General features: G+C 44.8%; 1 protein-coding gene and 1 long non-coding RNA gene across 2 annotated transcripts in view; one reads left to right on the top strand and one right to left on the bottom strand.

The window, feature by feature from the left end:
• LOC309860595 overlaps positions 1-22730 on the bottom strand; it is a 961417-nt gene extending 938687 nt beyond the window's left edge. The window contains exon 1 of the long non-coding RNA XR_014309474.1: positions 22682-22730. This is a non-coding gene — a long non-coding RNA (uncharacterized lncRNA). The remainder of the gene's footprint in view (positions 1-22681) is intronic.
• The window catches only part of SDC2 (syndecan 2), a 102385-nt gene that overhangs the window by 72112 nt on the left and 4420 nt on the right, over positions 1-25853 (top strand). Inside the window, exons 2-3 of the mRNA XM_082722858.1 lie at positions 16234-16345; positions 22945-23078. Coding sequence (XP_082578984.1) covers positions 16234-16345; positions 22945-23078 — 246 coding nt within the window. The remainder of the gene's footprint in view (positions 1-16233; positions 16346-22944; positions 23079-25853) is intronic.

Here is a 25853-nt window from a genome sequence, read left to right as displayed (position 1 = left end):
TCTTCTCTCCAGTATGAAAACTTTGCTGTCTTGTTCCATTGGTGAGGAAATTTGCCTTATGACCCGCCTAGGGGTCTCCTGGATGTTTTTTGATTTTTGTTTTGTTTTTTAAAACTGGCATTTCCTCTCTTCCCCAGTTTTTTCATTATGAAAATTCTCAAATATGCGTAAAAGCTGAAAGACTAGGATCGTCTCTTCCCCCTAAATTTAATAATTTGGTAGTATTTTATCGTATTTGCTTGATTCTCTTTCGTAGGTTCTTCTGAGTTGTGCTGGGGATGGGAAATTTGGGTCCTGAGGTTACTTCAGCCCTAAATACTTCACCCAGCCCCTGTAAGGATGATATCTTAGTATATTATCTAATGATCTCCTAAGGTAATGGTCATTCTGAGTTATTTTCTAGTATTCAGTTTGGATTCTAGCATTGTCCTAAGAGAGGATGTCTATTTTAGTTCTTTCTTTTACACCAGAAGGCACTAGAATTTTTATCTCCTGCCATTTACTCATACATCGGAGAATCCCCCGATGATGGTGAGGCAAAGTGGGGAGGGGGACGTGAATGGCGCAGCTCATTACTTGATCTGTGTTAAGTACACGCAGGCCATTTTCCCAGGAGAGGACTGCGCTTGGCTGCTGTTAGCAGTTTCCTTCCTTGCTTGATGGAGCAGTGTAGGCAAGAATGAATGGGTGGGAATGAATTCCTAACACCCTCATTGTGGTGAACGGGCCCTGTAGAACATCTAGAAATCTGGAACTGTCTCATTTGTTTGGTGAAGCTAATTGAGTCTGATACCATGGGGGTGAGGCAGCCAGGTACACAATTGTCGGCAACTAGGAACCATCTCTTCTGCGCTCGTTTGCCAAAAACCTGTTGTCGCTGTAGCAGGAGGCTTAGCTCAGGGCAGATTGTCTGGGCAGACCTCAGGAGTTCTCCAGGGATTTGGACTTCGTGATCATTAATAGACTTTCTTGTCTGGTGGGGAGGGGGAGGACTCTTGAAAATTTATAGAATACATGTTACAGACTCCGCCAGCTTCCCCTTTTACTTTATTATTGTTATATTTGTGTACACTGCGATTACTGAGCCAGCGTCGATAGGCTCTTATTAGCTGTCGTCCACAGCTCACAGGTTCATTCTTTATGTTGTACAGTTCTGTGGGTTTTGACAAATGGGTAATCATTTGTCGTGTATCTACCCTTCCAGTTCCATACAGGATAGTTCCACTGCCCTAAAAATCCCCTGCGTTCACCTGTTCATCCCTCCTTCCTTGTCCCCTGAGCTCTTGGCAACTGTGATCATTTTCCTGTTTCCATCGTTTTGCCTTTTCTAGAATGTCAGATAGTTGGAATCCTATAGTATGTCAGCCTTTCAGTCTGGCTTCTTTCACTTAATAAAATATGCATTTAAGTTTCCTCCATGTCTTTTGGTGGCTAACTGGCTCACCTCATTGTATTGGTAAATACTGTTTCATTGTTTGGCTGCACAATATTTTATCCATCCCCAAGCCTTGGTGTCTTATTTTTAAACAGAGGGTAAAACATTCAGTGCATAGTAGGTGTTTGATAAATGGTCATTAAAGGGCCTCCTTAGATGGAATCCTTAATTTTTCTGACAGGTGTGTGGTGCCCAGGGAGCGTTGGGATGGAAAAGGTAATTATGTTGTTAGGCACCGGTTCCTGCTAATGTGCAGTGATTATTTAAGGAGAGCACTTGTCCCTGGGTGGCTTAGCCTGGCAGCGGTCGACGGCTTCCAGCAGCAGTTTAAAAATTCTCTCCAGAACCACACTCTCCAATATGGTAGCCATTAGCCACATGTGGCTATTTGGATTTAAATGAATTAAAAGTAAATAGAATAAAAAGCTCCGTGCCTCCGTTGCACGGACCCTACTTTACCTGCTTGACAGCCCTGTGTGGCTGGCGGCTGCCATTTTGGACAAGACACACATAGAACATTTCTGCTCCCTGTAGTAAATTTCCCCAGACAGCTCTGATCTAGGGCATCCAGCGAGAAGGATGGAATTGGCTTTGGCTGACCAGGCTGATCCTAATTCTGGTTTCTATTTAATGCTTGGGTGTTTTGTGCTGTTACCAGTTTTACAATGGAAGAGAGGAAGGCCAGAGGCTTGTTTGCTGGAGGAAAGTTGTTTTAAAGGCCGTACTGGGGCTACAGAGGCAGCCCAGGCCAGTGAAGCGGTGAGATCCTCCTTGTGTGGCGGCCCCAGGAGGTGGGGCTTGACAAAGATTCTGGCCCTTGATCAGCTTGTGTTAAGGAGTTTTACAGAACCCTCAGCTCTTGCTTATTTAGTTTGGTGAAAAACCCGGGCCTTCTCTAATTTGAAGGGTTGGGGTGGGTGTGGAGAGGGAGTTAAACTTCTCAACTAATACATTTGCCAATCGTCTGGCCGTCCCTTTAGTAAACTTCTGTGGTCTTTGGATGCTGGGAACAGGAAACCCGAATGAGGATCAGATCCTTACCGCAGAAATCATAGCTCACTCCCTTGAAATTGAAATTATACTTACTTGGGAGCAAAGCAAAGGGCAGCTGAGTTTTCTCGTTTTTCTGCTGTTTTGCCAGCTCTCGGATTTGACCAGATCTCCTTTCATGCACGTGGGAAGTGCCACGCTGACAAAGTGGCAGGGGCTGTCTTTCTACTTAGATTCCGGTTCTGTGTTCCTTTTATGTAAAGCATTTTAATAAAGTCTTAGGGTTGTTGTTTTTTTTTTCTCCCCTTCTAAACAGGAGTACAGGTACAGACATTATATTAAACCGTGCTTTTCCTTAATGTCTAATCTGGAAATGGGCTGTTGAGGCTGGTGAGGATTTTTCATATAATTTTTCTAGATGAAAATGCCAAATTGCTCCATCTGCACATCACAGTCTTAAACATGGGCTTTTTCCCCTTTGGAAATGTTTGTGTTTCTGAGAAGCCTAATGCAGAGAGGCAGATTTGACAGAATAATGTATCTGCCATAATTCCTGGGAAACGACTTAAAATATTCTGGTATTTGGAAGTTCAGTCAGGATGTGACCACTTGGACTCATGACGGTCTATAAACACAGGCTCAGAATGGATGGTTTTCTCTAAGAAAGGCACAGGGGAAAAGAGCATATATTGTCTTGCAAATGAAGAATTGGAGAAGCCGGATCTCAAATGAAGGCTGATTTCCCTTTAATCTTTGAGTGTCACCTGCCTAACAACTCTCAGTTCCTGAGGTTTAATCAGTGTTTAATAATTATCAAATTTGTTCAGTTGACTTTCCTTTCCGAAAACAAACATGTTTTCCCTAGAATGAAGGGCAGGGTCACAGATGGATCTCTTATATCGGCTATGGTTTTTATTGAATTTAAAAAGTAAATGTATTACAATTTAGATGGTGTTTCATGTTCGCAAAGTCTAGAGAAATTGATTATGGTTTGTTAGCATGGGACTATTTTCTTAAAAGCCGTGAAAGGGGAAGGAATCAATATTAGGGCTTTCCAAGTGGCAGCTTTCTACGGAGCCCCCCACCTACCCCTCCCCAGCACGATTGATTACAGCTGCTTTTGTAAGAGATTTAAAAAGAACAATCTGTATTAAAAACATCATCTTTGGTACGAGCTTGAACAGTTCCAAATGGGTTTCCATGGGGGCTGCGCTGCAATGCGGCCGCTTGAAGAGATTGTGGCCGTCCCCGGGCGGGCCAGCGAGGCAGGGGAAGGCTGTTAGGTGAGGAGTCCGCGGCCTGCATGCCAAAGAGGTTGCCTGGCAGCTGCGATCATTCAGCCCCGCATTCTTCAGCCTCCAAAGCAGGAGGGGCCCGAAGTGTGAGTAATTTTTCTACAAGCGGTGTGCAAGGTTAAACAGCAGGAAGAGAGTCGAAGTTCTTTTATTCAAGAGCATTGGCCAAAGGCAGGTTATGTCCAGCTGACTTGAGGGATCTGAGAGCCTAGGGCTCCCCAGCTGTTTGTCTGCGGCCTGGGGACAAGACTTCAGTGGGCGTCTTACATGCGTGTGCCGTGACCGAGTTGTTCTCGGACTGCTCGCGGATCTCAGATTTATCCCAATTAAATAATAAACACTCTGTGGGCAGAGGGGCTGGTCTGGGGCAGGATGCCTGGAAGGGTGAAATCTACTAGACATTGGTTCCACCTTGGAAGGCATGAGATGGAACCCAAGTGAGAAACCATTCCCGTGGCCCGGACTCCTAGGGTTGTGCATTGTAAGACTCTGAGCTTCCCCAGGAAATGAAGAGGGACCACAGCTCAGGGGGCTTGCATCCTAGGAGGGATGGGGGAAGCTTTTTAATCGAGACTTTGTCGTTGGTTATTTTACGGAGGCAGTTGCAGGAATGCAGTGGTCCGTTACTTTGGGCAGAATTGAAGATCCCAGGGAATGTGGGAATTTTTAGAAAATAGTGTTAGGTTTAGCATCATCAAGTTTTATTTAGCACTCTTGAGTGCTAAATCACGGCAGAGGCCTTTGGTATGGCTTGCTTCGGAATGGATGGAATCAGCTGGCAAGCTGCTTTTATTACTGGATTCACTTGGAGAAAAATGCAAAATCTCCCTGAGATGGCCTGATATATTTTGACTCATAAAGATTTGCTTTTCTTTCCCCATATTTTTAGAAGACTAAGTGCTATGTCTCTTATGAAACGGTGCTTATGAATGTGTGTTCCAACTGGGATTTTTAATTATCGCTAGTGAATTACTGTGAATCAGCCTCATGTGGGGGCAAAAAAAGTAATGAAGTGCTCCTTTAAATAGATATTCCAGAGCACTCCTTAAATATTTTTTAATTGAGCAGGTAATTGAACCATCTTGCAGGCTCCTTCCTGCCTGTCATCCTCTGCACCCTCGTATCGTAACAGTATATACAGTTCCCTTGGCAAGGTGTCCGAATGTCTCCACATCTAGATTCTAATAGGCAGACATCTGATTCAGAAAGACAGAAGGCAATGCCAGGATGGGTTAGGTTACCGTACTTTGGAATTTTGGAAGCTTTGGCCAGGTGGCAGCTTACACCACCAATGGCAAATGCATAAATGTTATCTTCACGTAAATTAGTCAAATATAGCACTTTGGCCTGCCAGCAGGAGCACTTTCTAAAATGCATTCGCTTAAAGACGGCACAGGTCATGGGACACACATAAACACCCTTTCTGTGAAGCACGTGCTTCTCTCCGGAAACTCCTGCTCCTGTCTCTAGTGTTGGGATGCAGCCTGGGGATGGCTCCAGCTTTTGGGAAATTTCATGCAGGGTCTGTGACGGATTTCGCAGTGGATTCTAATGATATCTTCAAGTCTTGTCCTGGTTTCTCTATCAAGGAAACCATTTCTTTAAAAGCTGCTTGGCCCTCATTGTTTTGTTTTGTTTTGTTCCCACTTGGTTAAAAAGTTTAACCCCGCTTAGTTAAAAAGTTTGCTCAAGAACAATTCCTTTATATAACAAAAAGAAATATGGGGCCTGGGGCTATGAGTCTAGGGCAGAATCAGGGTGGTTTTTTCCAGCAGAGATCAGGAATGTGAATAATCACTTGGGCATATCTGGCACTAGGTCCTAAAGGTCCACTGTTCACATTATTCAGAATGACTTCCCCCCCCCACCCCACACCCAATCCGTGGTCTTATCCCCTTTGTATTTATCCCCTTCCTTCTTGCTTTGTTACTTTCATGTGGGTAAAGGCCGACACACTTTCAATCTTCCAGGATAAGGAACAAGCCACAAATGTCATCTTTGTTGAAAAAGCCCTCTTGGGTCAGGTAGTCACTGGGTCAAGCCCAAGGCTTTCTGGAATTGGTAGGAGACACAGAATGAGAGGCTCTCCTTTCAGAGAGATGAGTGTAACAGAAGAGACTCTGAAAACCAGGAGCAGTGCTGAACATCTGGGGGCTCCCTTGGCATGTCAGCCCTGTAGGCCTGTCGGGGCATGGTGCTCCCAAGTTCAGGTTTTGGCCTCCACAAGCAGAGCCTAAACTGGAAGGGGAAACTTGCTCACTGAGAAACCCAGGCATTCTGACTTTGACAGGGAGCAGCTTCCTTGCTTTAAATAACCCAGGAGCCAAGAGTAGCTAGGAAGATGGGTAATGAAACCCAGGACCTTTTAGAACCTGGAATCATGTGATTTGAATATCCATTCTGCTAGACCTTTTTTTCTTGTGATCTTATATGAAATGAATCCAAGTGGCCCAGGCACTGTGGGGTCATTCTGTGGCATTCTGCTCAAGTGTGAGGTTATTTTGTTTCTAATGCTTGTCACTTACACACCTATATAATTGCATGTTGCCTTCTTTAGATTCTCTCTGTCTCTCTATAGGCACTTGTCCATGTTTGAATGCATGAGCTGTTGTTGAACTTCGAAAACTTGTTTGTACTGTTGATGTTAGAAGTTGGTCCCATGTGACTGTGTGACTCATTGGCTTTGTGCTTTCTATGCACTTAGCCCCATATATATGTGTACAAATGCAGTGATAGAATTAATTAGGAAAGAAATCGCTCAAAAGCCACCATCCTCACCAGTGCACTCTGTGTGTGTGTGTGTGTGTGTGTGTGTGTGTGTGTATCTCACGACCCTGAGATCAAGACCTGAGCTGGGATCAAGAGTCAGACACTTAACCAACGGAGCCATCCGGGGGTCTCAGAACTCTCTTCATTTTCCATCCCCCTATCTGCCTTTGGCCAAATGATGTGAGATTTTAATAGAGTTGTAATATTAGGAGAAAGTAAAACAATATATACTTTTTAAATTTAATGTGTTGTCTAAATACTTTTTTTTGTTGCTTTGTGGTATATGATTTTTTAATGGCTCCGTTGAGAAAGGTAACACATCCCATATAATTTACTGAGCACCCCCACCCCTGCACCTGCCCATAGTTGGCATTTAGGTTGTCTCGGTGAATTTGTTTCAGGGTGGTAGTAAAGCCCTAACTCTTCCTCTGTTAGAATTTTTCCTTAGGATAATTCCTGAGAGTAGAATTATCTGATCAGATGGTATAAAAGATTTTGTATCTTCTTAAAACACCTTAGCAGTGTGCTACCCCAAGGGCCTGTGCCAATTTCTGTTAGTTGGCATCTTTTAAATAGTCCGAGTGTCTCTTTACAGGCCAGTAGTAAAGTGTCTCATATTCCTATTAGCATTCAAGCGCAGTGCTAGACCTCCGAGTAAGGTCTCCCCTGGAAATTGCATCCATCAGCCACTGCTGGCCTCAGCCCGCAGGTCCCTTCTCCGGCACCCCCTGGAGCCTGGCAGGGTGTGGTCTGCCCTTTGGACATAAGGTCTTTCCCATTTGTCAGTCCCATAGGCTTCCCACGGCATTCTGTCGGCCCCCGTGTAGGGTGGAGAATATACATGTTTGTGTCGTGGGGCCTGAAGTTGTCACAGTTGAAAACCCTTAGAGTAAATTATTAAATCTAAACCAGAGCCTGTTGGCTTCTTGTGCTTGACTTGGACTCTGTTCCATTATGGTAGTTTTTACAAAGCACTTCTGAATAAGAAATAAATTCCAAATCTTCCCCTCCACCCCCAACTCCTGCCGCACTCCACCAGGACACAGAATCTCGTTATTTCAGTTAGACTATATTAATACTGACCCTTTCCAGCACTTGGGACATTTCAGGTTAGGCTCACACGGCTTCTATATTTACTCCAGTCTAAACTGTGGTCATATGGATAACAAAATAAATACTGGAATATTCTCGTTTGGGAGGGGGAGAGGCAGCAATGCTTATAATAACATGGCTACATGTTATTGCCTTCCTCTGTTTGATATTCCAAAAAAGGAAAAAAGCACAACTTGGAGCACATCTGTAAGTAATGAACATTTTCCTTTTGTGTGTCATGCATATTCAACATTATCCCACTCAGAAGTCCCAGGCATTGCTTTAATGTACGTTGCTTTGCACAGTCGTATTTTTGTTGCCAACAAATATAATTCTAGACAAAGGTTCTTCCCTTCTCTCTCTGGATTAGGAATCTGAACCTTTTACCACAGACAGAAGTAAGAACTGTTAGTGTGTGAATTAAAATAAAAACTTTAAAAAAAAAAAATCCGTGTGTCCTGCTTCCCTCTGCCCTCCCCCCACCTTGACTTCCACGTTGCCCAAGAGGAAGACTGGTTTTTGTTTAGCATTAGCAATAAACCAATTTCAGGAAGAGTATTTCTTAAAAGACATATTGATTGAATTTTGTAATTCGAATGTTTCAAAATCCAAAAGCTAGGAAATCAACCCGCTGTGAACCACTTTTAGGTTTTTTTGTTCTTTTGCCTTTTTTTTTTTTTTTTAAACAAAGAGGAGCGTTTCTACCATTAAGTACAACTAACTCAGTGTTGTTTTTTAAATGCTCTTCAGCCATTTAAATGTTCTCCAAAGATTAACACTGTCTCTCTGGCTCATTGGAGGCATCCTTAATGAGTTGGCACTTTCTTCTAAGGTCAACACTTATCTTTATGGCTTCTCCTCGCAGTAGAGGCAGAATTGCAGGTTGTCTTTTTTTTTTTTTAAGATTTTATTTATTAGAGAGACGGAGAGAGAGCACAAGCAGGCAGGGAGGAGAAAGAGAAGCAGGCTCCCCTCTGAGCAGGGAGCCCGATGCAGGGCTCGATCCCAGGACCCCGGGATCATGCCCCGAGCTGAAGGCAGCCACTTAACCGACAGAGACAGAGCCACCCAGGCGCCTCGTTGGCGGTTGTCTTTTTAAAGAGATCAGATACAACACTGATCTGGTTTTCCCAGATGTGAGGTGACCAGGTAACTTCATAAGACAGGATGGTTCTTTCCTTTCCCCAAATGGCTTTAAGCTTGGGTTCAGCCTTTCAGGGAAATGTGACCTCTTCCACTCTTTGTTGTACCTTTATCCTGTGCTGGTTCATGGAGCACAGTGCTAGGTCTGATAGAGGATGCAGGAAAATATCAGCCCCGTCCTGATTCTTGGACCTCTTCAAGGAATGTGCATTCTGAGTGGTAAGATAAGATTCCCCCTCTGTATCCAACAGGAAAACCCCACCTGAGTGGTAATTACAAATGAGTGGTTCAAACTTGAAGAACTGTAGGAATTCCCTCATTTGCCGTGCCTCAGTTTGTTGCAAAAGGTTCACAGAACAAATTGGATTTCTCTATAGACTCGCCTGTGATTTTACATTTAAAAAAAAAATTTTTTTTTAAAGATTTTTTTTATTTACTTTTTGACAGATCACAAGTAGGCAGAGGCAGGCAGATAGAGAGGAGGAAGCAGGCTCCTTGCTGAGCAGAGAACCCAATGCAGGGCAGGGCTCTATCCCAGGTCCCTGGGATTATGACCCGAGCTGAAGACAGAGGCTTTAACCCACAGAGCCACCCAGGTGCTCCCCCAATTTTTTTTTTTAATTTGCCATTTTTATAGGCAGCCCTGACTAGTCCTTCTCCCTCATGCTTCGTACCTACATGCGATTCTTACTTCATGAAACCAAATGGTTTTTTTTTTTTCCAGAATTTGGATTTATTTTTCCCAATATGTGCAAATAGATAATTTAGAGGCATACCTTGTTTCATTTTGCTTTTTGCAGGTATTGTGTTTTGGTTCTTGTTTGTTTGTTTTTTTAACAAATTGAAGGTTTGCCCCAACCCTGCATCAAGCAAGTTCGTCAGCGTCATTTTTTCTCCAACAACATTTGCTCACTTGGTGTTCCTGTCACATTTTGGTAATTCTTGGAGTCTTTCATACTTTTCATTATACTTGTTACGGTGATCAGTGATTAAAACTCACTGAAAGCTTGCATGCTGATTAGCATTTTTTAGCAATGTTTTATAATTAAGTTACGTAGATTGGTTTTTTTGGATATAATGCTATTGCCACTTAAACCAAACCTGCCATATTTCTGAGGCATGCCTGTAAATCCATTCCCCACTTTATGGAAGGTACCCTAAAGTGTTTCTTCAAAGGCTTTAGGGGTTCCTGGGTGGCTCAGTTAAGCATCTGACTCTTGATTTCAGATCAGGTTATGATCTCAGGGTCCTGAGAAGTAGCCACGCATTGGGCTCCCCACTCAGTGGGGAGTCTGATTCTCTCCCTCTCTGCCCCTCTCCCGACTTGTGCACTCAAGCAGGTGCCCGCTCGCTCTCTCTCTCTCAAATCTTTAAAAAAGAAAAAGTAAAACACTTTTAGCTTTATCAATTTATCAATTTTCTTTCACGTGTGACCTCACCTTTGACCTTGGCTTTTGTATGTATTTTATACAGGATGTTAGAATAAGCCTGAGATTGTGATAAGGTACCAGGTAGTTGGCTGTAAACAAACCCTTAAAATACGTGCTTGTAAATACAACGGTGTTTGCTTATAAGCTTACATAACCAGCAAAGGTCACGTATTCAAGGACAACAGTATCTTTTTCCAACAATAAACATAGGGCCCTTTTCTTCTGTTACCTCTTTGGTTGGGATGGGATAGTTGGTAGAGAGGAAGGTATTACAGAAAGGAGTGGCCGTTGATACTCATGACTCCAGGCATCCTTCATATGGGGAACTTAGCGGACATGAGGCAGAGAAGGAACTTTTAAGCTAGAACTCTGACTCTTAACGTAGATTTTTTTCCTATCTAGGATGCCAAGAATGCTAATTCTGAAAGATGTTAAATAGGTATCCTGGAGGGAGAATTTCCATGGCCAGAGTTTGTAAGTGCTGGATCCAGCAGGTCAGTGTGACCCTATTGCAGTTCTTCTGGGGACCTTTATGATGATGAGGTGTGAATCACAGGAAGAGCAGGCAGGGAAGTAGTCACAGCGTGGCCAGCACTCTCAATGAGCATACATTTTGAAGTTCAGACTTCAATATGAATTCTGCTCCCCACTTCTGATCTGTATGTTTTTTGGGCAAGCCTCAGTTCCTTGGTCTGCATTGGAGATTGCTGAGATGACTACATGTGCCAGTGCTTATAAAACACTTAGCACAAAATGCCTGGCACATAATAAACACTTAACAGTTAGCTACAACTAATCCTTTGGAACCCCAGGCTGAATGGCTCTGATATCTTCATGTTCTGGGGAATTACATTGTAACAGAAAGAGCCCAGAATTAAGTGTCCAGAGTCCTGGGTCCTGGGCTCAAGTTTGAGCACCAACTCGACAGGATGATTTTAAACTGTTTTGCTCTGTTTCTTTACTTTTGAAATAAACAGGGGATCTTGATGGCTGTCATGTCCAGTCAAGCTTTAAGATTAATGTTCCTTTGGGCTTTACCTAAGCCAGAATTGTCAAGTTCATCTGAAGGACACATGTGTCATCTCTGAATGACTATATGGGTGGAAATTTTAGGTAATTATTATTTATTTGTAGTGTATGTTAGCTAGTAACAAGATAGTTTACTAAGTCATCTCTAGAAAGATAAGCTAAAATTATAGCCAATTTGACTGACACTTTGTAATCACCATAAAAATTAATATACATTTCAGTCTAAATCAGGATTAGATGTGCCTTTATCCTAAAACTAAGAGCATCGTGTAGGTGTTTGTCTTCTAGGATGTGGTCCAGAATGTAATACTAGGCCACATGAATATTTATTTTTATATCCAAAGGGTGATTTTCTGAAGGTCAGTTGCAGGGATGTCTGGTGTCCATAAATAGTTAGATTTTCTACTTTCTGACTTTGTTATTAACCTAAGTTGAAAGCGTAAAGTGAATTTAACACCTGCTGCTTTGAGCTTTAATTATCTTGACCACTGTTTATTGCTTGCACTGGTTTAAGGCAGTCAGAGGACATTCATCTAGTAGATAAGGCAGTGTATCTTTCAAGGAAGACCTCAGATTCCTAAATAACTGATTACCACACTGGCAGTTTGAAACAATATTTGTTTGAGGTTTACTTTATCTACGGACTATGTAGGTTTGTACAGTTGCTGTCTCACAGACAGACAGGTTGGGGATGGCACTAAAGCCAAGATCAGTGCATGGGTCTTTTATACTGTTACACAGAATTAACTTTCCTCTCTTCATTTATATTATAGATACCATAAGAATTTGGTCTAAATCATTCTTTCAAAATACTGGTTTTCATCATCCTCAAGTATGTAAAGCCTGGGTCACCATTGCTTGCCTCAATTTTCCATTCTGAAAGGAGTTTATTTCCATGCAGAGGTCTTACATAAAGGAAATTGGTGTGACCAGGTCCCTTGAGTTTGTCGTGGAGACTGGGGTTTGGGTAGAGGAAATGGCAGCAGCCGACACCGGAAGTGCCGGTAAGACCCTCGCGTGAAAGCACTTTCAAAGCTGAGGACTTTTAATTTCATCCTGTAGGTGACAGAGAACCAACAGTAGGTTTTCAGCTGAGGTGATATATGGTGGCATTTAAGAAGTATGGTCTCAAACTTAAAGACTTAGCCGGTGGCCAAGTAAGGAGACCTTGGGAATTCACGGTCCAGGCCCAACGTGGTGTGGTTGCTGCAGTTTGGGGGCTCGGGAAGGAGGGGAGCAGTTAGGGTAGAAGCAGGTATGTATCTTGCCTGCCTTGAGGCATTGTGGGATACCAGACTGAGGCAGTGGTGCGTTCTCTGGGAAGAACTGCCTCCTCCTCGGAGGCAATTAATTTAGTGCTTTCCAGGTCCTGTGGCTGAAGGTGGTGTGAAGCGTCCGCCTTTACCTTGGTTTGCAGGAGATTTTCCTCCTCGCTATACCTAGTAGCTTTCCACAACTTCCCTCTGCTCTCCTGGATTCACATCTTGCATCAGCCAAGGGGGACAAGGTCTGAAAAACCAGCTCTATTTTCCTTCCAGCTCGTACTCAGCCCTGTTAGCTAACAGTATTGGCACAGCCTCACAGAAAGGGTCGGTCCCAAATTCAACAACATCGTTATGAAATCCTCTAGTTGGGCTGCTGCTCCAGGCTGCCGGGCTGTGCCTGTGAATGTTCTCCCCATTCCCTCAGTCCACTGGCTGTGTCTCATTGAGCAAGAGGGTGCTCAGAGTGTGTCCTGGGGTTTTCTGCTTAGCGAGGCAGGCCACACTCGGCTAGGTGTAAAAGCAGGAGTCTTGAGTCACCCCTCCCCATGGCTTTCGTATCTTGCCCCAGGGGAGTGTGTGTGCATAATCCATTTCTCTCTCCAGGCATGGCGAGTGCAGAAATTCAGCCCAGAATGTGGTACCCCCACCAAAGGCATTTGTCATATTTGGAAAGGCCTTTTTTTATTTAAAGGAAAGACAGTGGAGGTATTCTTTGAGCATTGTCTGCTGCAGGGTGAAAAAGGGCCCAGCTTGTTACGATATTAGACTCTGTGGAAGGATTTTGGTAATTCCTCCTCTGTGCTGGGTGCCCCTGACGTCAGAGCAGGAGATAACTGTGGGTTTGATGTAACAATTATTTGCATGACACTGGAGGATGGAGGAGCCAGGTACCTCTAGTCACCCTCGATCCCATGAAACTTCCTGTCCGCACCACAGCCATGCTGGAGCCCGGTAGACCCTGAGTGGCTGAGGGCAAGCCAGTGTTTCCCGACACACCCGCGCTTCCTTCCTGAGTCCTGTAGCTGCTTAGACCGGGCAGCTTTGTCAGAGGGTTGTCCTGTGGAAGTCCGTTGCTTGTCACGCCTACCCAGTGTGGTTGGACTTTGCGGTGGCCAGAATTCCCTGGGAGACGTGTTTGGCCCCTCTGCCTGTCTGTCATGACAGATGTGTCAGAACTGAGAACGAACTCACCTAATGAAAAGAAATTCAGTTTACCCGTAGGGATTAAAATATCTTCGTGTTACCATGCCACCTCCAACGTCTTGGACAGAGCCAAGAGGAAAATGAAATCAATGTTAAGAAAAGACAAATAGGTTTCTCATATGTTAAAAGATACATTGACTTACGTCTTAGACTCTAGGTTATTTAAGATGATGCGAGGCAGTGCGTAGGGGAGGTTTGGGGCAGACCATCTCCCAGGCTTAGAATGGAGAGATCTTAACTGGAGGAATCCTGGAGGTCCCCTGCCATGTGCTGACTCTGAAACCCAAGTCAAAGGCCTGTTTGTTTTAGGCAATCTCAATCAGTTGACAAATATTTATTGAGTAGCCATGCACTTTGAGAGAGGCAGGGAGCATGCTAGGTCATTGAAGACTGGCCTTCAGCAAGTTGTACCCAGCTGAGGGGCAAGAGAAAATACACATGAAATGATGAGAAATAACAGTAGGTATTTAGGGCTTAAACTGTTCATGTGCTATAAAGTCCAAAATCACAGTGTACAACTACAGGACCTCCAGGGACTGGGGACGTCAGAGCCTATTTCCTAGGTAGGATTTGAGAGCAAGAATGAGACAGTCCCCCAGATGACTGTCATGGGACAGAGTTTAACATAAGCAGGACTGATAGTGCATTCCAGTGCTAGCCCCAACAGCCCAAACAGCATTTACTAAGCACCTACTATATATATATACACTAAGTACTGTGATTGCGGGGAGCGGGGGTGGATTAGAGGGGAGGTACAGTCCTTGCCCTCAGAGCAGCGGGGAGTTGGCGAGGGGTCAGATAAGTTTACTGTTGAGCTGCGGAACCATCCTGATGTGGTTCACGAGCTTTGGGACTTACTGCCTGGAAGGGTGACGATAACCTTGGAAACCTATGTGATGCAGGATGGCCTCCGATCGCAGAGGTCAGCTCTGATCATTCTAGCAGAAAACTGCCACCAGGCTCTTGGCTCAGGGTGGTCCCTTGATGCCTGCCAGCCACTGGAGAACCAGCCCTAAGGATCTCCGTGCTCAACGTGCTAGTGAAGCTCACACAAAGGAAGCTTCCGTGCTTTTCTGCCGGTTGGCACCGAGGCCCTGTGGAGAACACGGGCTCAGGTTTATGTGGCTTTGCTTCTCTAAGCAGCTGCTGAAACCTGAGAGAATAAAGGAGGGCTGTGGGGGAGAGCTGGACCCGTCTGTCTTCCTAGGAGGGTTCCAGTCAGGGCGACCGCTAGAACAAGAGAGTTTTATTTTCAGAGGAAATCTAATGAGAGCCAATGTAGTAAGGGAGACTTTTTATAATTCGTCTTAGGAGCAAACATTCCGTTTTATTAATATTTAAAAATAGGACAATAATGAGTGTTGCCTGTTTTTGAATGCAAATGTTTAGAATCTGACTGTCTGCTTTGTTTCTGGGTTTTCCTGAGATACTGGTGGGGAAAATACCAATTTAATAAAACCAGTTTTAAAAAAAAATGAGGGGCGCCTGGGTGGCTCAGTGGTTTAAGCCTCTGCCTTCTCAGGTCATCATGATCTCAGGGTCCTGAAATCGAGCCCCGCATCAGGCTCTCTGCTCGGCAGGGACCTGCTTCCCTCTCTCTCTCTGCCTGCCTCTCTGCCTGCTTGGGATTACTCTCTGTCAAATAAATAAATAAATAAAATCGTTTAAAAAAAAAAATGATACGTCTACTCTGCCTTCCATTCATGTGAGTTACTCTTCTGGCCAGGATGAGGTTGAATTTTAATACAAAAACGCTTACTGAAGAGCTCAGAAGCTGTAAAGCTGGCCTACTTTGAGAATGATCCCTCTTCATATGAAGTGTGTGATTTGCTGGTTCCAAGTGCCAGTAATATAAAAAGAATGTGCTCATGTGGCTTTATCTGCATTTGTCATTAAGGCTCTGCTAAGCCAGTGAACCCTAGACATGGGCTCCGGGAGGGCTTTGGCTCTTGTCAGAGGAGCCTCCTGGGGACTGCTGCCTGCAGGGTGCCCTCCCGCCTGGCGTCTGCACGGTCCAGGCTCCTGGGACTCCTGGGGAGCTCTTGGCCACAGTGACAAAGCCCTGAGGATGGCCAGGCCTGCAGACGTTTGGTGGGCCTTGATGGCTCCCTGGGTGATTTGGCCTGAGTGTGGGTAATACTGTTGTATTCATCCCCAAGAAAGTCTTAAATAATCTGGGTGTTTGGTAGTTCTCCAGCAAGGGAGCCCCACAGTGACCTTGTGACAGAGAGAATGCCTGAGCTGGCTTTATAACTAGCATTGGGACCACTGAAACTCAGACAGGTTTAGTGGAATATAATGAAATAAGCCCCTGATAGGTGCTTAGGTCTCTGAGCTGTTTCTTTCTCCTGGATTAGGCTATGGAAGCTTCCCTTGGGGGCGAGAGGTTTGCCTGTGGTCAGCCGGGGACTTGGTCTGCGTTATCAGGATGTCCTCAGGAAGCGGAGGGGCCGGAAATGTGGGTTCGGAGGGCTGGAGGAGACAAGGGGTAGCCACTGTGGCGTTAACCTGAACGGTAAGCTTAAAACGAGCGTGTTTCTGGATCTCTCACCATCCTGAATCCCTTCTCGTTCTTTCCTCAGAGAGCAGAGCTGACCTCTGATAAAGACATGTACCTCGACAACAGCTCCATCGAAGACGCTTCCGGAGTTTATCCTATCGATGATGACGACTATGCTTCTGCATCAGGTTCAGGTAGGGCCGGCTCCTGCCGGGAGCGCTTCTGTTCTTCATGCTGGCGTGTGCGCGTGCTCATGCACACACACACACACGCACACGCACACGCACTCCTGGGGCTTATTTCAAGGAGACAGGCAGGATGCATGGTGGGTAAGGACACACCTTGGGAGCCAGAATGCCTGGATATATTCTAGTATTCTAGCGTCCGTCACTGAAGCTGTGAGGTCTCGGGACTGTGTTGGACTTGGCTGAGTCTCCGTTTCTGCCTTCATACAATGGAAAGTAGGGATAGTCTCTGTCATCTAGGTTGTTGCGAGGCTCAAAGGGGTTAACACCTCTTGAGCTCTTAGAGTTTGGTGCTTGGCAGGTAGTCCTTTTTCTGTTAACATTAGTTTTAATTTTATTACGAAGGCTTTCAGAGCGATAAAAGTGGAAAGCCACCCTTAAAGAAATCCCTCAGACATGAGTTTCTTGAAGGCACCAACCCAGTGTTCCCAGAGTATGCGTGAAACCAAAAAGAGTTGTGCTGGCTTACTCAAGAGGAGGAGGGAGAATGTATCAGCCCAGCAAAATGAGGATACAGTGATATCCTCGTTCCCCTAGTATATCTGTAATCTATGACCTCAGTAATGCTGGATGACAAAACACTCCAAAATGTACCAGCTAAAAACAACAGCTGTTCGTTAGCTTATTATTCTGAGGATGGCAGCCTAGGCTGGGCTAACTGGACCCCCTTGCATGTTCATGGTCATCTGTAGGCTGGGTTTGCAGCTTTACTGATGTTGGTTGTGCTTTGTCCCAGCTCTGGGCAGACTTGGCTTTGGTGTGCATAGTCTCTTCCTCCTCTAGCGGCCAGCCATTTGTTGAAGGAAGGATGCAGAGATCATAAGAGAGCACATGGAAGTGTGCAAAGTCTCTTGCACACTAGGCTTAGAATTGGCACAGCAACCCTACCACACTTTATTAGTTAAGAGCAAGTCACAGGCAGCCCAGACTCCGAGTCTTTTTTAAGATTTTATTTATCCATTTGACAGAAGAGAGAGACAGGGAGAGGGAACACAAGCAGTGGGAGTGGGAGAGGGAAAGCAGGGAGCCCGATTCAGGGCTCCATCACAGGACCCTGGGATCATGATCTGAGCTGAAGGCAGATGCTTAACAACTAAGGCCTCCCAGGTGCCCCCCAGACTCTAAGTCTTGACGAAAGGATGTACAAACTCATGTTACCGAGGGATATGGACACAAGGTGGGGGGGAGTAAAGGATTCTGGCATTTCTGCAATCTACCACACGTGAAATATATCACCTGTACCAGGAATGCCCGCCCTGCCCCCCCCCCCAAGAGGTGAAAAGGAAGAAAATCTTGTGCATATATTCAGCAAATAATCAAGTCAGAAATTTGAGATCAGGAGTGTGCTAGGAAGGTCTTATCCAAGACCTTTCTTGCTTGGTTTTCACTGTAGATTCAACAGATGGTAAAAGTTATGCTGAACGTAGATGTCCGAAATCAGACTGGCCTGAGCTTCAGGATGACCCAGAGCAGACTGAAATCAGTTGTTGAGGTCTACCTGTATAGAAGTGAGTGTTTTAAATTGGAAACCAGCAAGTCTGAGAAAGACGAGAGAGGTAGTGGTTGACCTAGTAACTGTGAGCTTACGGTGCAATTCGAATGTAAAAATAGCCCTAGATATTCTTGGGGAAGTGATATATACCACACATGCAGAATAAGTGTGGAAAGAGTTGTTCTCCATATCCCACAACGCTATTAATATCTTTCACTCTTGGCACCTCTTTTTTTCCTTTAGCACCTCAAAAGTGCTTTGTAACTATCTTCAAAATGTCCCAAGAGATCATAAATATGGACCCCCTTTTTCCCCCCATTTCATAGATCTTAGAATCCAAGAGTTGTTAGATCTGCAGACATTGTCCAAGTCATTTTCCTGACTTCTGCCAGGATTGTCCTGAAGTTTAATAGAAAGAAAGCAGGTACATCGTCCGGCTTCTCTGCCACCGGTGCAGGTAAAAGGACTTTGGAATGGGTCATTTGAAATCGAGAATACACTAATCAGATAGAGCTAAGCCTTCACTGAGATCCACATTGCTTTTGCCTTGGCTCCAGCTCTGCAGAGCATTGCAGCAAAGAAGTGCATCATTCTAGACTTTGGAGACCCCCTGGCACTGCTTAAAGATCTACTGATTCACAGCTTAACGGTAGTAGTTCTAGTTGTAACTGGAATTCGTAAAGCCTGTACTGTGTCTGTTGTTAAACTTCCAATATCTCTATAAGGACAGATTGTTACCCTCTTCAGTCTTCACGTGGGAAAGCCCAAGACACGGAGAGATTGAGTAACTTGCCTCAGATCACACTATCGGAGAGTAATGGAGCTGGACTAAGGGCTGGGAAGTCAGACTCAAGAGTTCCTTTTTCCTCCTTTGTTGACCTGCCTCGTATGTCATAATAAGTTACTCTAGAATTAGGGCACCCTGTCTAGCTGATGCCCAGTCCCAGCTGGAAACTGGGATTCCTCGGGGTTTTGGCTAGTGTGCCCTCTGTCCTCACTCCTATCTTAGCTATCTAATGGGAAAGCAAATGGACCGGAGGAAAATGGTCAGAGGCCTAGAGGGTACTTCACAGGTGAGGAGATGGGCCATGATATTGGTGGACTCAAGAATGGACATTAATGAATATGAACACTCCAGCCATTCATTGTATGCCAGACTTACACCATCTTCTTGGGACATAGGGAGGAAAAGGACTTTGGTCCCTGTCTTCAAGGGACCAAGAGACTGAGAGAAATGCAGAAATGAGAAAAAATAATTGCACCACAATGTCCTGAGTGACGTAATATGGAGAGTGCTGTACAACAAAAATTTGAGTCAAACATAGAGTTCTGGTTAAAAATGGTGGATGGAACACACGTACTTTCCAATGCCCAACTAAGCTGTCAATAAAGGAATTGGTCCTAAACTCACAAGGACACATAAAACAGGAGAGGAGACCAAAGCCATGATGTGTTGAAGGCTGGGAAGCAGATGGTCTTGTAATGGAGAGAGAGGGGATGATGTTGATTCTGGGCAAGATGGCGCCAGCAGCAATTTCCCAGTTGGAAACAGGCTCTGGGGTGGGATGTCTCAGGCCATGGGAAACAAGGAGAGCTTGCAAGTCAGGGATGATGGAGATATGATCCTGGGGGCTCCCAGGTCTCTGGTTTGGGCAGGGGGCATCTATTTGAATAAAGATGATAAATACAGTAGAAGAACTAGCCAAGGCAGATCGCTCCTCTGTCTCTGATGGAAGAAGGCTAGCTTGAGGGAATTGTCGACCTTACAAAAATCTCTTCTCTCTCACAACAGAGCCTCCTACTTTGGTGATTCGTATTTGTAACTGTTATGAACGAAGGGCGTCTTGAAAGCCCTTAATGGACAATTTTTCATTTGGCATTGGCAAAAATCTTTTGTAAGGAAATGATTCATTGCAGGAACAAATCAAGCGTATTATGTGTAAGACTTTGATAGAAAATCAGGTGGGCCGATAGAAAAGAGCAGTGTTTCTGGAGCCGTCATTGTTAGTGATGTATTTACATACTGCTATTTTATGTGTACAGTGCTTTCTGATATCTGTCACATGCAGACGTCTAAGAGTGAGTTATCCCCATTTTACACCTGAAGACACTAAGACTTCCAACATTTCTCGCCCAAGGTCACACAGCTAAATATGTCGGAACCAGTGCTGGACTTGTTTTTAATACCAAATCCTGTGTTTATTTCAAATATACCCTACCATTTCTTCTCTGAGGATGAGTGTACGTGCTCAAGTTAAAGGAGAGAGTTGATAGAATATTTTTTAAAATGTGACTTTAAACAGAAATAAAAGCAACACAGTCACAGCTCTTGCCCTGTTTCTAGCATGTTACCTCTTCTGCACTGCTTATTACGTTACCTGATTCTGTGAGGAATTCGGAGGTATTCATTACTCGTTCCTGTCTGAGGAAGTGGGTTAGTTTGAGGTAGAGAGTTTGAGTTGTTATACGTTTGACAAATGATCACTTAAAAAGAATGTTGTATTTGAATGTGAGAAATTCTCAGATGCTATTCTGGTGGTCAAAAGGCCAAAAGCAAAAAAGAGTGTCCAGGTGGCAGTTGGTGGTTAGTCACTGTTGAACAAATACTGGATCAGAGCCTGTATGTGCTGGGTAGTCTGTCAGGCACTCAGAGAGCAAACCAGAGCAAAACAGAGGCTTCAGAGAGGCCAGAGCCTTGCGGACCTTCCAGTCTCATTATGGGGGGGTCGTGTAGGGGAGATGACTACTTCATTCAGTAGCCTAGAAATAAATACATGATTACACATCTGTGGTAAATGTACTTCGGCTAAGAAAGCCATTTAACAGAGGACTCTGTAATATGGAAGGGAGAACAAACTGGGGAATGACCATTGTGCTGAAGTCTAGAGGTGAATGAGGAGTTGGTCAGATGAGGGCTTCCAACAGGCCATCAGGAAACAGGCGAGAGGGGAAAGTGATGCTCAAGGAAGCTAGAAAGTCAAACATAAGAGTTCTGGTTAAAAATGGTAGATGGGCTGGACCATGCAGGGCTGGACTGAGGCATTTTCTTTTCATCTCAGGAGCAGTGGGGTACCGTTGTAATGGTTTTAAACAGAAGGGTGATGGGGTCACAGCTGGTCTGTGGGCAGAGGACTGAGAGGGGGCTCTTGGGAAGAAGGCAGGTCTGGTGGCTTATGGGTAGATCACAGTGGAGTGGATCAGACTGGTGGTTCTGGAACTGTGGAAAGGTGGTGGGATGAAGACCTATTAAAGTAAAATCCGAACTAAGGTGATCAGTTCAAGGTGGGGTAAGGAAGAAGTCAGGGTTGTGATTTATAAGACTGGAGGATTCCGTCCACTGCCAGGTAACACAGGTCGACAACCGGGTTTGTGGGAGGATGGGGGTGAGGGGTGGGGGGCGGAGAGGAGATTGTGAGCTCTGTTTTGAACATGGAGAGGTGGACAAGCAGGCCAGTGGCGTATGTAGGTCTCCATTTCAGAGTGTTAATTAAGCTAATGTTATAAACTTTGGTTTCCTTTGTATTTAGATAGTAATTGAAGCCAGGAGTGTGAGGGAGGGAGAAAACAGCCTAGGGCAGAACCCTAAGGGACTCTGATATCTTGCATCAAGGTCAAAAGAGAATGAGCTGAAGGCAGAGGCTTTAACCACTGGATCAAGTCCCGCATTGGGCTCTCTGCTGAGCAGGGAGCCTGCCTCCTTCCCCCTCTTTCTCTCTTTTCTCTCTGCCTACTTGTGATCTCTGTCTGTCGAAAAATAGATAAATAAATCTTTAAAAAAAGAGAGAGAGAGAATGAGCCTGCAAAGGACACTTAGAAGAGTAGCCCAAGAGGTATAGGGGGAAACTGTGACGTCAAAGTTCTAGAAGTCCAAAGAACATATGAAGAAGGAGATGATCATTGACTGGTGTCCAGTGGTGCGAGGGGCGTCTCGTTAGAGGAGAGCCACTCTGGAAAACAGCTTTGGATATGGCAGCACAGAGGACGTCGGTGACCTCATTGACAAATGTCACCGATAGCATGATGACATGGGAAATCTGACTAGGAGGCCAGCAGAGTGCATTGCTGGTGAGGAAGGGAGCTCTCGTGAGGATCCACCATGCCACTGGAAAAGTCTGGCTATAAAAGAGGGGAAAGAGAGGGCAAAGAATAAAGGGTCTGCTGCGGGAGAGTCTGCCTTTCTTATTGTTATGTCGTGTTTCAAAATGAGAAATGTAGCGTATTTCAGCATAGGAAAGGAAGAAATCTTGTGGGCAGGAGAGATTTGAACATGGAAGTAAAAGAAAGCTGCTTGAGAGCATTGGGGATGGTATTACAGAAAAACACCAGGCTGCCCGCAGATCACTCTGAAATTGAAAGAACCGCGGATCCCCTTACCCAAGAATCCAACACTGCCACTGGATGCAAACAGCAAGAGGTTTATTGTCACGCAGGTACCGGCGGGTGGTCGGCAGCTTCAGCTAACCGAGCACCCCGACCGGAGTGAAGCAGGGTCTTTTTATAGGAAGGTACAAACAAGTTTTGGGTGGGGCGCAACTGGTTGGTGGACAGTTTAAACTTTTGAAAAAGGCATACTTGGAGTTTGCGGATTGGCTTCAGAGACCCGCACGTGCGAAGAGAGCAGCGGGGAGGGGGGCACAAGCTGATTGGTTATGAGGGCCCGCGTGCGCGAAAGGAGAGGTGGGGAAGGGGAACAAGAAGAGGGAAGGGAGGAATGCCATCACGGCGTCTCTATTATTTCTATAAGCCACGCGGCTAGAGAAGGCAAAAGAGCAATTAATCACACAATTGATAACCTAATTTCATACCTAAAAGCCAGCGGTTTACAGAAAAGCAAACAAGCGGTTAGTTATCCTATCTATCTACTAGGGGAGGGGTCTTTCAAAATCACCTTGTCGCAGTGGAAGCTGCGGGAAGGTTAGTGTGGGATCCTTGGGGAGTGGGTGGTTTGGAAGCACCTGACCCTGTCCGCGTCCACCCCGCACAGCACTCTCTGCTCATAGAGAAACCTGTGTTGGGATTCCTGTGCTCCGCTCACCTTTGCCTGGTTTTTTCCCAGGAGCTGATGAGGATGTAGAGAGCCCAGAGCTGACAACATCCCGACCACTTCCAAAGACAGGGTTCACGAGTGCTGTTCCGAAAGTGGAAACCACGACACTGAAGATACAGAACAAGATACCTGCTCAGACGAAGGTGTGTTTGTTTTGCATTGTGTTAGCAGGTTCTTGTAAATGATTTTTTAAATTGCCCAGAATGTTCCTTTTGGGATGCCCCATTTAAAATGGTGTAAGGATGCATGGTCTTTTCATTATATTGCTGTGAATGGCTCTTCCTTACTCTGCATGATCGTTTTGACATTTACCCACCTACTAGTTCGTTGTTTTTGTTAGAACCATACAATATGTAGCCTTTTGAGACTGGCTTCTTTCTCTGAGCAATACACATTTAAGGCTCCTCCATTTAAGGTTCCTCCGTGTCTCTTCCTAGCTTGGGAGGTCCTTCTTCCTACTGCTTTTATCATCCAGGCCTAGCTTATATGTGGGTATCTTTTATAGGATGCTCCTTCTAGAAGGATGTTTTCTGTTTATTTGGGCTTCAGCCAAGAAAATTTGTTTTCATTTCATAAAGAATTTATTCTGAGTTTAAACCATTGTGAACTTTTATGTGTGCTAAAACGGGTTATGGAATAAGGACACTCCAGGTACCTGTCTCATTATTTCTGAACGTCTCCCTTAGGCCTATCATCAGTGGCCTACAGACTTTGCCCTCTTTGAGTGATAATGATGCCTGTGGTTACATCCCAGTATATTCATTTTAAGAGCTGAGTTATTAAGAAATAAGCTCTTTGGGTTTAGAACACAGCAAAATTACTAGCTAGTGAAAACTGAGACAGGTAATTTTGGCTGTATAGCCATGATATTGTAATTAGTTGACTAGTCACTATTGGGTGAGCTATTGAAGTTGGAAAATGCAAATGAAAGTCTGAAGAAGGGGTGCCTGGGTGGTTCAGTGGTTCAGTCTGGCTCTTGATTTCAGCTCAAGATTTCAGGGTCCTGGGATCAAGGCCCGCGGCAGGCTCAGTGCTGCTCATCATGGTGTCTGCTTGTCACTCTCCCTCTGTCCCTCCCCCTGCTCTGTGTGCTGTCCCTCATGTACACTCTCCCAGATAAATAAAATCTTTTTTAAAAAATGTCTGAAGAAGGTCTAGGCTTTAAATCCTGCATCTGGTCAAATTTCTTATCTCTCTGAGCCATTCCTCATGGGTCCTTGAGAGGATTAATTGTGGGTGCATAGAGCATGTCACCTGAGACCCAGTAAGCTGTAGAGACCGAGGCAGTTCACCAAACGAGTACATATAACTGCAGTAGTAGGCTTTGTTGATGGTCCCAGGGTAGCAGGCTGGTTACGAAAACCCAGAAACACAAGTGTCCACTTTGAGAACTCACTCATCCTTTGGTTGGAAGTGAGACACTGCCAGGTTTTCATAGGAGAGAGGACATGGAAGGCCATCTCCTGTCGATAGCGACGTGTCTTCTCTGGAGGAAGAGGTGCCCCCCCGAAAAGGTAGGAACACATGGGGGCCATCGCACGCTTTCATTTTCCTCCCTTTGTCAGAGGGCACTGGTTTTCCCTCCCAGCCCCAGTGTACCCCCAGGGCCTGTGAACAGGAGTGTGAGGGACAGAGCTACATATGTTTCCACAGAAGGGAAGGAGCAATGCTCTGTCCTCTGTAGCTTGGAGTGTGCTCTGCAGGGTTAATAAGATGGGCCAGTTCCTGTTGGTGGCAGACGAACTTCCGGGCCAGGGCATAGGGGAAAAGGAGAAGCCCTTTGAACCCTGAGGCAGATGTACCTCACATGTTCTGGCTCCACTCATGGTAGCTGCTCCATAAACATGTGAAGTTGAATGAATGAAAGAAGGATAAGAGAAGGGGAGAAATGAGAAGTAATGGGTGTGATTGATGGTTGGATGGGGAGAGGGTCCTCAAAAGTGTGCGGCAGTTATCCAGTGTGGCCATTGAAGGACGCATTTGGTATTACCACAGTTTTGTTTGACCACTTGTGACTGAATCTCTTGAAGTCAGTGACCGTCAGAATCCAGTAGCTTGAGGCAGGAAACTCCATTTTGGCTTTCAGGGGTCAAGAGTTACATCCTAAGCAAAACCTAATGTGACAGTAGTGTTCTGGTCAGTTGACAGGAGTGGATTGAAAATGGATTTAAATTTTTAAAAATTGGCTTTAAGGAAGTAATTGTGTGAGATCTAGATAAAGAAGATAGATGTTTGGCAGATGAGCTCAGAAATTCAGAATCCCCAAACATTTTAACACATATTTATCTGCCTTGTATCATTTGTATTCAACGGAGTCATCATTCATCTCTTCATGAGAGGTTTATTAAATGCTGCTCATTATGTGTCAAACATTATTCTAGGTACTGATAATGACAATATTGATAGTGAATATTATTAAGTGATTTCATTTTCTATCTTATAGTTACATGGCGGTACAACTAAATTAAACATTGCCTCTAGGATGCCATTAACATAGACTGCTTTCAAATGGGTCTGACAGAGGCATCAGTGTCACTGTCACAGATATTCTGTCTAGTTTGTTGTAAATTTATGTGACAGAAATAAAAAGAACACAGTTGTTTGTTGAAGCAGAGCATTGCTTGCAGTCTTTGACTTCTCATACATTTCCACAGCATCAAAAACACCAGACATGGATGTGACAGATCTTTAATTGACTTCGTTTAATCATCTATGGTGCCTTTTTGTAATTTCATCTTGCACATACATACAAGAGCTAAGGTATTTCAGATTCGCTCTGTACTGTAGAAATAATTCTTCTTGGTCAAACCCTTGCTTCTGTACAATAAAGTGTTTCAGTGTAAAGAACGAATGTTGCATCCAGAGCACCTGGAAGCTTGTGCACGGATGGAATATCCCTATTCGTGCATGGTGACCCC

Source organism: Mustela nivalis, assembly GCF_964662115.1.
Source record: "Mustela nivalis genome assembly, chromosome: 2".
In the NCBI taxonomy this organism is placed as follows: domain Eukaryota; kingdom Metazoa; phylum Chordata; class Mammalia; order Carnivora; family Mustelidae; genus Mustela; species Mustela nivalis.
This window is presented reverse-complemented; position numbering and strand designations above follow the sequence as displayed.